Genomic DNA, 14768 nt, shown 5'->3' with positions numbered 1-14768 from the left:
ATTTATGCCCATGTGTTAATTCAACACTCTGCAACCTTCCAAACACGTGGGTATCAACCTCCTAAACACCGGAGCATCCACATGGAGCAACACTCTGCAACCTCCAAAACACCTGGGTATCAACCTCCCAAAGACCTGAGCATCTACCTGAAGCATTACTCTGCAACCTCCCAAACACTTGAGCATCCACCTGGAGCAACTCTCTGCAACCTCTCAAACACTTGGGCATCCACCTGGAGCAACACTCTGAGCATTTATAAAACAAAAAAGTCTCTGGGTGCAGAGCAGGGCCGTGACATCAACAGGTTGCAGCTGTTGAGATGTGATGTTTGATCTGCACAGTGTGATTGGTTGCTGCCTTTATGTACAGGGTGTGAAAGCTCAGAAAGATCAACCTCAAGCCAAAAATAAATGACAGTTTTTCGCAGTCACGTAATATTTGCGGTCTATTAGAAAGTACTCATGACAGTTTGAAAGAATCTGCTGACGTATGAACGAATCACACAAAGAAAAAAAGGGCCCCCGATGTGTAAAGGACGAAGACTCTAAACATGTCAGCAGCCCCGTAATGACCACCTGAGAGTACCTCAGTAACTACATTGAAGTAACCACCTAGTAAGACCTCAGCCACATCTCATCAACACAACACTGTAGCTTCAAATCACAGCTACATTTACATCATAGTTTATAACAGCAGGAAACATGATAGATTTAGTCACACTGAATGTGTGAATTATAATTTTATAATAACCTGTAGTTTATGTAGTTTTCTGCCTTCTCTCTCTGTGTGAATGAATTATTGTTAAAGACTTAATGGTTTTCGATAAACGTGTCTCTGCTTTCTCTCTGTGTGTGAATGAAATGTTGCCGTCCGCAGGTATATGATTCATGATCCATCAAACTCCTGCAGGAAGTGATGTAATAATCATGTTGTGGAAGAGATGGTATGAGAGGGGGAGAGAGGTGGTCGCTATAGTTACAGTTACAGTTGCCTAGGTGACCGGCCCCCTGAGGGCTCAACAGCTGTTACCATGGAGTTGCCGTGGAGACGAGCAGTCAGCAGAGAGATGCTGCATGTGATTAAAATCTTTTTCTGTTTTCACAGATGAACGGATCAGAAGGAGAGCTGGAGTACGAAGAGATCACTCTGGAGAGGGTGAGATATATACTCCAATATATATATATATATATATATATATATATATATACACACACACAAAATATACACAACACTACCCAACATATACATATACATAAAGTTGACTTCCACTGTCAGTGGAAGAATTCATGAGAGACACATCCAGGTGGAAAACAGGAGGGGACCCAGAAATGAACCCTGAGGGACTCAGGCAGTGGAGCTCAAGGGTTCAGACAGAGATCCTGTCTGTGTTACCCTGTCTTTCAGGTGGAGGTGAACAGGTAGAGTGGTCTTGAAGGGTGGAGAGGAGGATCTGGAGGTTTAAAAACAACCACTGGTGGGTGAGGAAGGAGGTCAGGAGAGGGAGGATGAGAGGTCAGGTGGATGGGCGGTGGGAGGTGACCAGGGTCAGTATGTTACCAGGAGAGAGGGGATGAGAGGTCAGTTGGTCAGGCGGTGGGAGGTGACCAGGTCAGTACATCATCAGAGAGAGGGGTAAGAGGTCAGCTGGAAAGGCAGTGGGAGGTGACCAGGGTCAGAACGTCATCAGGAGAGAGGGGATGAGAGGTCAGGTGTGTGGGTGGTGGGAGATGACCAGGGTCAGTACCTCATCAAGAGAGAGGGGATGAGAGGTCAGGTGGAAAGGCTGCGGAAGGTGACCAGGGTCAGTACATCATCAGGCGATAGAGGATTTGAGAGGACAGATGGACAGGCGGTGGGACGTGACCAGGGTCAGTTGGCTCATTTGACTGTGGTCATCCAGGTAGAAAACAGGAGGGGACCCAGAATTGAACCCTGAGGGACTCCGGTTGTGGAGCTCAAGGGTTCAGACAGAGATCCTGTCTGTGTTACCCTGTCTTTCAGGTGGAGGTGAACAGGTAGAGTGGTCTTGAAGGGTGGAGAGGATGATCTGGAGGTTTCAAAACAACCAGTGGTGGGTGAGGTGGGTCAGGCGGTGGGAGGTGACAAGGATCACTACGTCATTAGAGAGAGGGGAAGAGAAGTCAGGTGGTCGGGCAGTGGGAGGTGACCAGGGTCAGCTGACTTACTTGACTGAGATCAGGAGATGAATTCATGAGAGTAGGTAACAGATCCAGGAAGAAAACAGGAGGAGACCGAGAATTGAACCCTGGGGGACTCCAGTAGTGAAGACAGAGATCCTTTCTGTGTTACCCTGTCTTTCAGGTGGAGGTGAACAGGTAGAGTGGTCTCGAAGGGTAGAGAGGAGGTTCTGGAGGTTTAAAAACAACCAGTGGTGGGTGAGGAAGGAGGTCAGGAGAGGGGGCATGAGCGGTAAGGTGGTCAGGTGGTGGGAGGTGACAAGGGTCAGTACGTCATCAGAGATAGGGGAAGAGAGGTCATGTGTCCAGGCTCGGTACATCATCAGGAAATAGGGTTGAGGAGGAAGTAAGAGTGGGAGGTGGAGAGGTGGATGGAGGCCAGGTGTTGTCAGCAGGTGGGAGTTGAGGAGCGTATGTCATCACTCACATGTGAACAAACACTGAGCTCTGAGTTATTTTTGTCTCAGCTGCTGTTTCTAGAAACTGTCGCTCTGTGTTTAAAAGCTGCAGAAATAAACTCCACCCGGCTGACAGCAGCAGAAATAAACTCCACCCGGCTGACAGCAGCAGGTTATTTTTAACTCTCCGCTGGTTATTTTAGGAAACAGTTCAGACATCACACGGCTGAACTTTAATGTGATGCTTGTGTTCACAGAGTCACAGCTGGTCTTCATCATCATCACGCAAGTGAACCAGAGGACCAACATCTGATTGATTTCTACTTCTACAGACAGATTTTAATTTGTTTCATCCTGCTATAAAATCTACCTATTCTCACATTAAAAGACAGCAGCAGTTAAAGGGTTAAATGTCACATAACAAAAACATACACAAATATGAAATACTTGAACTCCAGCTCTGTATATTTTCTCCTAAGCTTTAATTCTTTAAGGTTTTTTTTTTAAAAATACCTTCAATGACCACAAAACAAAACATCAAATGATGTTGACGTTCAGAATGATGTTCAGATTGTTTGTCATTCTATGATCTCATAACACCTGAAAAATATTGTATATAGCTGCTAACATCTGGCTCCGCCCCCTGGTAAACGTTTGCAGGGAGTCCATTAGAGTCAGGTGCATTCTGGGAAGATTCTGGGGAAGCAATAGACCCTAAGGCGGCATTGTGATGTGTATGTGTTCATGTGTGTTCAGGGGAACTCCGGTCTGGGCTTCAGCATTGCAGGAGGAACTGATAATCCTCACATCGGAGACGACCCGTCCATCTTTATCACCAAGATCATTCCCGGAGGAGCAGCCGCCCAGGACGGACGCCTCAGGTACACACACATTAAAACACACACACACACACATCTGTCTAACCGTTCGTGACATGAAGCCTACACCGTGACCCCAGGTCTGAACCTTCAAGCAGTCCTCTGAAGTCAGAACTGAACTGAATGTCCTCACGATGCAGGAATGTCCTCACAACAACAGTTTCTGTCTCTCTTTCTCCGTCTCCAGGGTGAATGACAGCATTGTATTTGTTAACGATGTGGATGTCCGCGAGGTCACTCACTCCATCGCCGTGGAGGCACTAAAGGAGGCGGGGCCTGTCGTCAGGCTGTACGTCCTGCGGCGACGCCCACCAAGCGAACGCATCACACAGATCAAACTGATGAAGGGACCTAAAGGTAGGAAAGGAGACGAGGATACTGTTGCGTCATGCTTTACTCCACAGATCATATCTGAGTTGAGATGGAGAACTTAAAATAGGGGTAAAATCTGTTCCTGCTGGAACTGTGATTTATCCCGCTAAGGGTTTAAAAACTGTCCCTGTCTGGTCCCTGTCTGGTCCCTGTCTGGTCCCTATCTCTCTGGTCCCTGTCTCCCTCTTGTCCCTGTCTGGTTCCTGTTCCCTTCTGATCCCTGCCTGGTTCCTGTTCCCCTCTGGTCCAGGTCTGGGCTTCAGTATAGCAGGCGGGGTAGGGAACCAACACGTTCCCGGAGACAACAGCATTTATGTCACCAAGATCATCGAGGGTGGAGCAGCACATCGGGACGGAAGGCTACAGATCGGGGACAAAATATTGGCAGTACGTAAAAACCCACCACATACTGTATATGTATATAGTTACATTCAAGGCTTCTTTTGCAGTTTTCAGCACAAGCTGTCTCAAGTTCAGAACACCTTGAGTGAATTTTCATAAATTTGGCACAAACATCCACTTGGACTCAAGGTTGAAATCATTAGATTAAATGGTCAAAGGTCAAAGTTTATTGTGACCTTGCTTCCATCTCATTCTCCTGAACGCAACATCTCAAGAACACCTTGAATTTCTTCAACTTTGGCACAAACATCCACTTGGACTCAATGATGAACTGAATGGAATTTGGTGGTCAGAGGTCAAGGTCACTGTTCAAATTTGGTACAAATGTCCACTTGGACTAAACTAATTGGAATTTGGTGGTCAAACGTCAGTGTGATCTCACAAAGCATGTTTTGGCCATAACTCAAGAATTCTTATGCTAATGTCTAACAAGATAAAATGATGAATGATGAAGTGATGACATTTCGTATTTAAAAGTTCAAAGGTTAACTTCACTGTGACATCATAACGTTTTCTGGCCATCATATCTCAGGAACAGAAGGGGAGACATTTGGTCAGATACTGAATTGGTAATCTTCAATTTTAATTTTGAAAATGATTACATCTATATTTTTTCAGTAATTGGACATTTAGTATTTAGGATGCTCTGAGTTAGTGGAAATGTTTGAAACACATGAGTAAAAAAAAAATCCTACACAGCCTCGAGCCTAACTCTAATTAGTATAATACAATCAAATTCAATCAGATATTGATTTAGAAACCGAATGTCAACGTTATAAATGGAGCTTTGAACCATTCTGTGTCCTTATATGTTGTAAGGGTTCTAGTCTAAAGCGACTTTTGACCCCGGCAGGTGAACCAGGTGTCCCTGGAGGACATCCTGCATGAGGACGCCGTGGTAGCCCTGAAGAACACAGGGGAGGTGGTGTACCTGAAGGTGGCCACGCCCACCTCGCAGTACATCCACCCTGCTGATCGGTACAGCCCCCCCGACCTGACCAGCTGTACGTACACTTCCTGTTTCTAACACCTGGAATATTACTGTGGTTCTACCTCCAGTAGGTAGTAGTACCTCTACTTGTTTCTGTTACTGCCCGCTAGCATGTTAGCAGTTAGCTCTCCAGCTAAACAATGTCACCAGTGATCCCTGTGCAGCACTAGCAGGACTTCAGTTCCACATCATGTCCTTTTACTTCCCTGCAGCCTACATGGAGCCTGACTACATGTGTGATTATCCACATGCCCTCCCTCCTCCGTCACCACGACGATACTCACCTATTCCCCGAGGCATGATGGGAGAGGACGATTACTCCCGGGAGCCCCGCCGGGTCTGCGTACAGCGGGGGTCCACCGGTCTGGGCTTCAACATTGTGGGTGGAGAAGACGGAGAGGGGATCTTCATCTCCTTCATCCTGGCAGGAGGACCAGCAGACCTGAGCGGAGAGCTCCGGAAGGGAGACCAGATCCTCAGTGTGAGTACAGAGTTCAAGTTGTCAGGTCCTCAGAGTAAGTACAGTACACAGTATACAGTATATCTATATCAATTTATCAATAGAGAGAGAGAAAGTATACTATAGATCAGTTCAGTAGCTGTTTTTACCACTAGGTGTCAGACTAACCTGTGTGTGTGTATATACAGGTGAACGGTGTGGATCTCAGGTATGCGACACATGAACAGGCAGCAGCAGCTCTGAAGAACGCCGGACAGACTGTTACCATCGTAGCACAGTACAGACCTGAAGGTACTACCTGTACGACATGTTGTTAGTACATGTACACCATGAGACGGGGGCGTTGGAGATGAATCAGCGTGTGAAGTTTCTCTGATCCTTCCTGTCCTGACAGAGTACAGTCGCTTTGAAGCAAAGATCCATGACCTGAGGGAGCAGATGATGAACAGCTCATCTGGAAGTCTGAGAGCCAACCGCAGCTTCTACCTCAGGTAACACAATCCAACCACCACGACCACCACCACCACTACCTGGACACGTAGCTCCTAAATCCCAGAGAGATTAGCTGGTATTAACACGTTAACTCCTTGTTGTTTCAGGGCGTTGTTTGACTACGATAAGCAGTGGGACTGTGGCGTCCTATCACAAGCTCTGGACTTTAACTTTGGGGAGGTGCTCCATGTGATGGACAGCGCAGATGATGAGTGGTGGCAGGCCAGACGGGTGAACCAGCAGGGGGAGCTGGAGGAAGTGGGATACATCCCATCCAAACACAGGTTCAGATAACACACACCCATACTGTAGTAATACTTCAATCCATGAATGCTTCCTGATGTAAACACATAGTGTTTGTGTGTTTCAGAGTGGAGAGAAAAGAGTGGTCACGCATGAAGAGTAAAGGTAAAACTGACAACATACAAACAGGGAAATACTCAAGTGTACTCACAAAATCAATTCAACTCAAACTGGACTTTTAAAACACACGTTAACATGTTAGTGTGACTGAAATCGTACCAAAGTGAATTTGTCACAGTGGGACTAACACACCCAGATCATGTGACTCCTGCATGTGTACAGTCAGTCAGATCCAAACTGGCCGAGGCGCTCTGAGCATGCTCCATAGTTAGCACCCCGGGCTTTGACCCGGAAGTCCAATGGCATTAAATGTGTAAGAGAAGAAGCTGGTAACAGCATGGAGAAATCTACATCCAGAGCCGTGACTTTTTGGAAGGGCAAAATGAACACTGCTGTAAAGTTGTCCACCATGGTAGCAGTTAGCTGCTAGCTAACCGTAGCTAACTTGTTTGTCCATTGTTTGGTCTGTGACGTAATAGGTCAACAGGAAAAAGGTCCAATACTAACAAGGTGAAAGGGGGCATATCTCCACCTATCGTAGAGGAGTTGCACATACTTGGCTCAATAAATGGATTCCCCTCCCGTGCTTGTATACTGGGACAAGGACAGTAGTCCAGTTAGATGTCCTCGTCCAGCTGGGACTGTAGCTACACTTCACTGTGACTGGAAACAGACTGACTGAATGAATGTCAACATGTTGCTATGTGTTGTTTGTCTTCTGCTCACAGGTCGGGAAGGTTTCGTCCACAGCTACGAGCTCATCACTCAGATTGAAGGTCAGTGTCACCTTTGGACTTTGACCTCAGTGGAAACTACACAATCACACACTCTGCCTCCGACACATGAGGAGTAAACTTAGTGTTCAGCTGCACAAACTATCAGCTAGACTTTACAGTCACCAGTTTTACCTGAAGCAATGAGTAGCACTGTGTCTCTTGTGATGTTTTCGTGTGACTGTGTTTGTCAATAATGAGCAGGTGTTAATAAAGTTACCTGTCTCTGTCTGCCTGCAGTGGACTACGCTCGTCCCGTCATCATCCTGGGGCCGACCAAAGACAGAGTCAACGACGACCTGCTCTCCGAGTTCCCCGACAAGTTCGGCTCCTGCGTCCCTCGTAAGTGTCGTTCAAACTGAAAACATGATGTTTACAAACAGGACGTGATGTCACTCTCTCTCTCTGCAGACACAACTCGCCCTCGGAGGGACTATGAGGTCGACGGGCGGGACTACCACTTTGTGGGGTCACGGGAACAGATGGAGCGAGACATCCAGTCCCATCGCTTCATCGAGGCGGGGCAGTACAACAACCACCTCTATGGGACGTCGGTGCAGAGCGTCAGACAGGTGGCCGAGCAGGTGAGACATGCCCGTGACCATGGCGATGTTCTCAGCAGGGCTCATGTGGTGTCATGGCTACCATGGTGATATTTTCATCATTGAGACAATGATTGGTGGTCATCACAGTGATGTTCTGGGATATGACGGTTGCAGTGGAGAGGTTGTGAAAATATTCTGCGATATTATGATTATTAAGACTTTGTGTAGTTACCATGGTGATGTCGCTAACATGTCGTGGTTGTAAGGTTGAGACATTTCCTTTCGTCCTGGGGACAACAGAAAATGTGTGAGATGAACAGAGATCTTCCCATGGAAGAAAAGGACGCACTATCCTTGCGTCAGAGAACGCAGCCTGTTCTTTAATGTTACATTGTGAACAATAAATCTGACATCAGAAGGAGAGCTAGTTAACGTTAGCTGTTAGTAGCTAGTTAGCATTAGCTGATGACTGTTAGTGGCTAGTTAACGTTGGCTGTTAGCAACTAGTTAAATTAAGCCTTTAGCAGCTAATTTACACTAGCTGTTAGCAGTTAGTCAACATTAGCCGTAAGCAGCTAGTTAGCAGCAGCTGTTGGCATCTCATTAATGTAAGCTGTTAGCAGCTAGTTAATCTTGGCTGTTAGCTGACAGAAGCTCGTTAACTTAAGATGTTAGCAGCAAGTTAACATTATATGTTGGCAGCTAGTTAAAGTTAAAGTTAGCAGCTTGTTAATGTTAGCTGTCAGCAGCTAGTTAATATTAGCAGTTAGCAGCTAGTGACAGTTAGCTGTTGGCGTTAGTTAGAATTAGCTGTCAGCAGCTAATTAATGTTAGCTGTTAGCAGCTTGTTAACCTTGGCTGTTAGCTGTTAGTAGCTTGTTAATGTTAGCTGTTAGCAGCTAGTTAACATTAGCGGTTAGCAGCTAGTTAAAGTTTGCTGTTAACAGCCAGTGGAGCTAACAGCTGATGGAGGTTACATTGAGTCAAATCATGATGCGTTCAAGCTCTCTTTAGTAAAAATGAGTATTGGGTGAGGGTAAATTATAACGGTCTTATGATGTGTTCAGTGTTATCTTGTAAAATGTAGTTTTTGGTGAGAAACTTGAGTAAATCCAGCTGTCTGGAGGAGAATTTGAAGAAATGTTTTCACAACACTATAAAATAGATGTTAAATATAGTAACGAGACTTTAGAAGCAGTTATTTATTTAAAGATGTTATTCCTAGAAGGTTTTATTAAAGGCTGCTTGATTAATGTGTCTGATTGAATTTGTGCTCATCAAAGGTTGAGTGATGAAGGACTGAATGACTCTAAAACAGTTCAGTTATTTTTATAGTGTCAATTTCTTTGTTTTCCTGGAACAAAAGGGGGAATAAATATCAGTGCATATCCACTAGTGATGTATGTGTGTGTGTTCACCAGGGGAAACACTGCATCCTGGACGTGTCGGCCAACGCAGTGAGGAGGCTGCAGGCGGCTCAGCTTCACCCCATCGCCATCTTCATCAGACCTCGCTCACTGGAGAACATCCTGTAAGTCAGTGAGGTCATGAAATACGTCACATTGGGGGCGATGTAGACTCTCTCCCTGCTGTTTGAAGCGGACTGTAAATAACCGAAGTGTGTGTGTGTGTGTGTGTGTGTGTGTGTGTGTGCAGGGATCTGAACAAGCGTCTGTCAGAGGACCAGGCGAGGAAAGCTCTGGATCGAGCCATCAAACTGGAACAAGACTTCCTGGAGTGTTTCACAGGTAAAAACACGTCATGCAGATTTAACACGACATTTATGGTTTAAGGTTTGATGTTAACTGTGTGTGTGTGTGTGTGTGTGTGTGTGTGTGTGTGTGCGTGTGTGTGCAGCCATCGTGCACGGCGACAGTTTCGAGGAGGTGTACCACCTGGTCAAAGCCGTCATCGAGGAGCAGAGCGGCCCTTATATCTGGGTTCCCGCTCGCGACAGACTCTGATTGGCCACTGCCAGCGACTGACGTTGTCTCCATGGAAACAGGCGCCAACTGCCCCCTGCCCTCTTCCACGACCACACCACCCCCTCCTCCTCCTCCTCTTCCTCTTCTTAGTGGCGTGACCTGACGGAGAGCAGACGTTTGTCTTTTTACTGTTTTTGTTTTCTTTCTGATGCCGAGCGAGCACAGTGATTGGACGGATGCTGTACCCATGGCAACCAAGTAAGATGTGTTTTTTAAAGAACAGGGTGGAGCTGTCCGTGTGTCAGAGGATCAGATAAGGACAGATGATTGATTGATTGATCCTGTATTATCAGTAAATAATGAATCAGGACTGTAGAGTTCAGTTGGTATTGAAGTATTTATATTATCCTATTTATTTATTGATTTATCTATTTATTTATTTAATTATTTATTTATTTATGTGATGTGAAAATGGTGTGTGTGCGCGTATGTGCGTGTGTGCGTGCGTGTGTGTGTGCTTGTGTGTAGTGTACATAAAGACTTGTGTGACTGTAAATAAAACGATGGGGCTCAAACACACAGTCTATTCAGGGCTTAAAGTATCAAACTCTAGACTACAAAACCCACGATCCTCCTCATGTGGACTACAACACCCACAACTCTCTTCATATTGACTACAACACCCACAACCCTTTTCATAAGGACTACCACACCCAATACCCTCCTCATGGACTACAACACCCACAATTGTCCGGATATGGAGTACAAGGCTTCAACACCCACAAACCACCTCATATGGAAACTACAACCCCCTTGAATCTCCTTATGTGGACTACATCACCCACAATCCTCTTCATATGGACTACAACACCCATTATTCTTCTCATGTGGACTACAAAACCTATGGTCCCTTTCTGCAGAGATGACAATGCCCTGAACCCCTCCTTCTGCTGCATTACAATGCCCACAATGCCTCACTGCTTGGACTACAACACCCCTAACCATGGTCATCTGGACTACAACAACCACAATCCTCTTAATGTGGACCACAACACCAACGATCCTCTATATAAGGACTACGTCTCATTCTGACCACCAACAGTTCTCCTCATTTGGACTATAATCCCTATAATCCTCCTCCCATGGACTACAAAATCCACTATTGTCATTCTGACTACATCTCCCCCTACTTTCTGGACTACAACATCCACAATCCCACTCTTTATAAACTACAACACCCTAACCCCACCCCACCGTTCCGACACTGCTTGGGTTGAAACACCCCAAACCCTCCTCATCTGGACTACAACACCCACAGTTCCCCTCTTTTTGGACTACAACCCTGACATTCCTCCTCATTAGGACTACAAAACCCACAATCCCCTTCTGTCTGGACTACAATACCATAACCACCTTTCTGTTGGACTACAGTGTCCACAATTCCTCTCTGCTTGGACTACAAAACCCTGGTCATCTGGACTACAACACCCACAATCCTCCTCTGCTGCAGTGGACAGTTTTTGCCGAGCAGCAGCAGCAGGAGGTCAAACTGAAACTGAACACTTCCTTTTTTTAAATAAAAGGCTATGGACTACATTACCCACAGTACCCAGCTCCAGTGAAGGATTACACCACCAACAAATATCTACAGCACAGAGGGACTACATTACCCACAGGTCCCAGCTAGAGATCTCCTGGGACTACAGTACCCATGACTCCCTGCTCCTGAACAGGACCAGGACATTGAAAATCAGCTGAGTAAACATGGTGGGGGCGGGGCTTTGGGAGATCCACCTGTGACATCACCTGTGTAACCATGGCAACAGTGGGTTTTTTAGACTGAATATCAGGGTCATGTGAATAATTCTAATAATTATTAATAATCATAATTATTGATGATGTAATATCATCTCTCTCACACACACGGCGGGGTTACCTGAGGTCGTCTTTTCTTTCTGAGCACTGACAGAACACACTTTATTATTAAAACTTATATCTCAATATTTATTAGCCTGTGACACACACACACACACACACACACACACACACACAGTGACACACAACACACAGTAACAGACACTACACACTTACAGTAACAAACACACACGACACACACAGAGGAGGCTGCTGGGTCGACGACTGGCTTGTTGTATAATGAAATAATTAGTTATAAATTAAATTCAAATATTGAAATAAATTCCTTATAAAACCTGAATGTAACTTCTGTGTGATTCATATGATGATGGTGCTCCTGATGATGACGAAGATGATGATGATGATGATGATGATGTCTCAACATGTGAACTGATAGTTTAAAGCTTCGGTGGTGAAACTGGGTGTGTTGACGACAACTGCATCATTTCAGCATCACGCTAAGTGTAAAGTTTTGTCCGGCAATGATAAAATGAGGAAATTTGCAAGCCACGTTTGAAATGTTTGGTTCCATCACACACAGTCCTGTGTAGAAAATAAATGGAATCTTAGTTGTGATTACATTTCTTATAAAAACCACCAACAAATACAATAATCTATTTTTTACATCAAGCCAAGACAGACATGCTTCCTAGTGATGCACTGGACCAAACAACAGAACAATAATTTAAATCTGGCAAAAACAAAGCCTGAATTACTTGTTTAATAGTTTGTTGTGTTAAATATTTTGCACATATTCTGATCACTGACAAAATATTACCCATTTTTGCTACTGATCTCTATATTTGTTTTTCCCATGATAGTTTATTATCAGTAATAACTCCCAATAATTTACATTCATCCACCTGTTTAATTAACACGTTCTGTATAAGATCAAGACTTGGATTTGAGTGCAGAGAATGATTTGTTCCAATTACCATACAAGTTGTCTTAGACACATTTACAATAAGTTTATTACCATTAATCCAATCTAAGACCAACTTCATTATTAGGTTAGTATTTAAATCACCAATTGTTGTTTCAGCTAAATAGATTGTTGAATCGTCTGCATACATTGAAATATGAGCCCTTTTCAATACTAAAGGAAATCCTTTGATTTCAATCAGGAACTTTTTAAGACATACAGTGATGAATTTGGAGAAACAGAACTGAACTGTGTGATCGTACAGCTCAGAATGTTAGAGAGCTGCTTGGAAAGCCTGAGGTTGTGGGTTTGATCCTCTGTTTTTTATGACTCTATGACATTTTTATGGCACACTATACTGTGACTTATGTTTTAAAGATACTATACTATGACTTATGTGTTAAATATTCTATACTATGACTTTTTTAAGATACTATGCTATGAATATTTTTACACATACTATACTACGGTGTTTTAACCTCTTGCACTCCACCCCCATTTTGTAACAAAAACGCCTAAAATGACATACCCAAATTAAAATGACTGTAGCTTCTGAACCGCTCTGACGACATGCATGTATGAGGTCTTGCCAGAAAGAAAACTCTCTGAAGTTTCTTGTGAATGTGTCAGAAACACTCTCTGTGATACAGAGACAGAGTAATGGGCCTCTGAATCAGTAAAAAATTAATGATTTTGCCTAAAATAAAATAAAAAATGTGTTTCAGGATGAATAACTGTCTGTGGCTTCATCTGAGCAGGTAAATGACACTGTGGGGCTGTAGGCACACTATCAGTGAACATTTGTTTCAAATTTAAAGAAGACTGCTCAAAGTATGACCATTCTACAGTGTTTTTTCCCTGAAAAGATCCAGGCGGAGCTCCAAATGACAAGAGCGCTCACTGGGCTTTAAAACGGTACTGTCAGTGATCAAACAACACTCAGTCAGCTTCAAACATTGTACCTGATTGAAATCAGGTGTGATTATGATAGCTGATGTTGTTTATGACACAGAAACACCATAAAATATCACCAGATAAAGCCATATGAAACGTGAAAGTTATGATTCCACTTTCTAGACGCTGTATCTCAGCCAAAAATAGTGGTAGGAGTGAGACTCTTACCTTTTGTAAACCAGCTAAGTCCCCTCTAACGGCTCCGAATAAGATCACGAGAAATCCTTTAACTTTTCCCATCGAAAAACAACATGACATGACTTGTCACCACTCATAGCGATTTTGGACTTTGTGTGTTTAGGCTGCTCTGGTGCAAAATCCATAATAAATAAAAGAAAATCTATGTTATTTTTGAAAAGTCGAGAGCCTCCTGAATACGGCAATACCAAACATCACATGGTTTGATGACGTAGTGCGCCTGGGAGATACCTTTTAACAGAGGAGGAGGGGAGCGAGGACATCGGTGTCTGGGAGGAGTTAGAGAGGTTTTAAACACACTATATTTTTATTTTTGGTAAGTCATAATTCATAGTCATAGCACTGTAGCCTCTGTCTTTAAAAGTCATGAAAAAACTAATAGTATAGTATGTCTAAATTTCATTATGCAGTATGTTAATTAAAGTCAGTATAGTAAGTTTTTTTTAAGAAGGCATAGTACAGAATATTTAAAAAATGAGGTCATAGTATCATATGTCCTAAAAAATCTTGAAGTCATAGTATGGAATGGATTTTTTAAAGAGTCATAGTATGTGTGTTATAAAAATGTCAAAAAAGGATCAAACCCACAACCTCAGGCTCTCCAAGCAGCTCTCTAACATTCTGAGCTTTACGATCACACAGTTCAACTCTGTTTCTCCAAGTTCTTCACTCTGTGTCATTAAAAAAAGTCATTGTATAGTATAGTACTTTTGGTTTAAGAGGACAAATTTCCAACATTGTCCAACGTGGAGGTGCTCTTAAAAAACATCTAAACATTTTAAACGTGTTCATCGAGATTTCACATCAATTTCATTTTGTGAATTTCCTGATTTCCAGCATCATCCAATGAGGAGGAAACAGAGAACTAACTAAATCCAAGTGAGCCCAGGGGGTAGGGCAACTTTGAAAATAATTACATGCTTTTGTTATGACTTTAAATATTTGAGGTTTAGCCTGTTTGGTTGACTCTGCAGGTGATTGA

The 14768-nt window shown here is 43.8% G+C and overlaps 1 protein-coding gene across 3 annotated transcripts in view; it reads left to right on the top strand.

Annotated features, from left to right (window-relative positions):
- The window catches only part of dlg4b (discs, large homolog 4b (Drosophila)), a 29220-nt gene extending 18348 nt beyond the window's left edge, over positions 1 to 10872 (top strand). For all 3 annotated transcript variants that reach the window (XM_049568931.1, XM_049568933.1, XM_049568932.1), the window contains 16 exons: positions 1106 to 1156; positions 3354 to 3478; positions 3663 to 3832; positions 4098 to 4234; positions 5103 to 5253; positions 5453 to 5721; positions 5889 to 5991; positions 6095 to 6191; positions 6300 to 6476; positions 6563 to 6600; positions 7284 to 7331; positions 7569 to 7670; positions 7740 to 7912; positions 9295 to 9404; positions 9530 to 9621; positions 9731 to 10872. In XM_049568931.1, the coding sequence (XP_049424888.1) occupies positions 1106 to 1156; positions 3354 to 3478; positions 3663 to 3832; positions 4098 to 4234; positions 5103 to 5253; positions 5453 to 5721; positions 5889 to 5991; positions 6095 to 6191; positions 6300 to 6476; positions 6563 to 6600; positions 7284 to 7331; positions 7569 to 7670; positions 7740 to 7912; positions 9295 to 9404; positions 9530 to 9621; positions 9731 to 9837 (1950 nt within the window). In that variant the 3' untranslated portion in view covers positions 9838 to 10872. The remainder of the gene's footprint in view (positions 1 to 1105; positions 1157 to 3353; positions 3479 to 3662; positions 3833 to 4097; positions 4235 to 5102; positions 5254 to 5452; positions 5722 to 5888; positions 5992 to 6094; positions 6192 to 6299; positions 6477 to 6562; positions 6601 to 7283; positions 7332 to 7568; positions 7671 to 7739; positions 7913 to 9294; positions 9405 to 9529; positions 9622 to 9730) is intronic.
- The last annotated feature ends 3896 nt before the right edge of the window (positions 10873 to 14768 follow it).

Source organism: Epinephelus fuscoguttatus, linkage group LG23, assembly GCF_011397635.1.
Source record: "Epinephelus fuscoguttatus linkage group LG23, E.fuscoguttatus.final_Chr_v1".
NCBI lineage: Eukaryota > Metazoa > Chordata > Actinopteri > Perciformes > Serranidae > Epinephelus > Epinephelus fuscoguttatus.
This window is presented reverse-complemented; position numbering and strand designations above follow the sequence as displayed.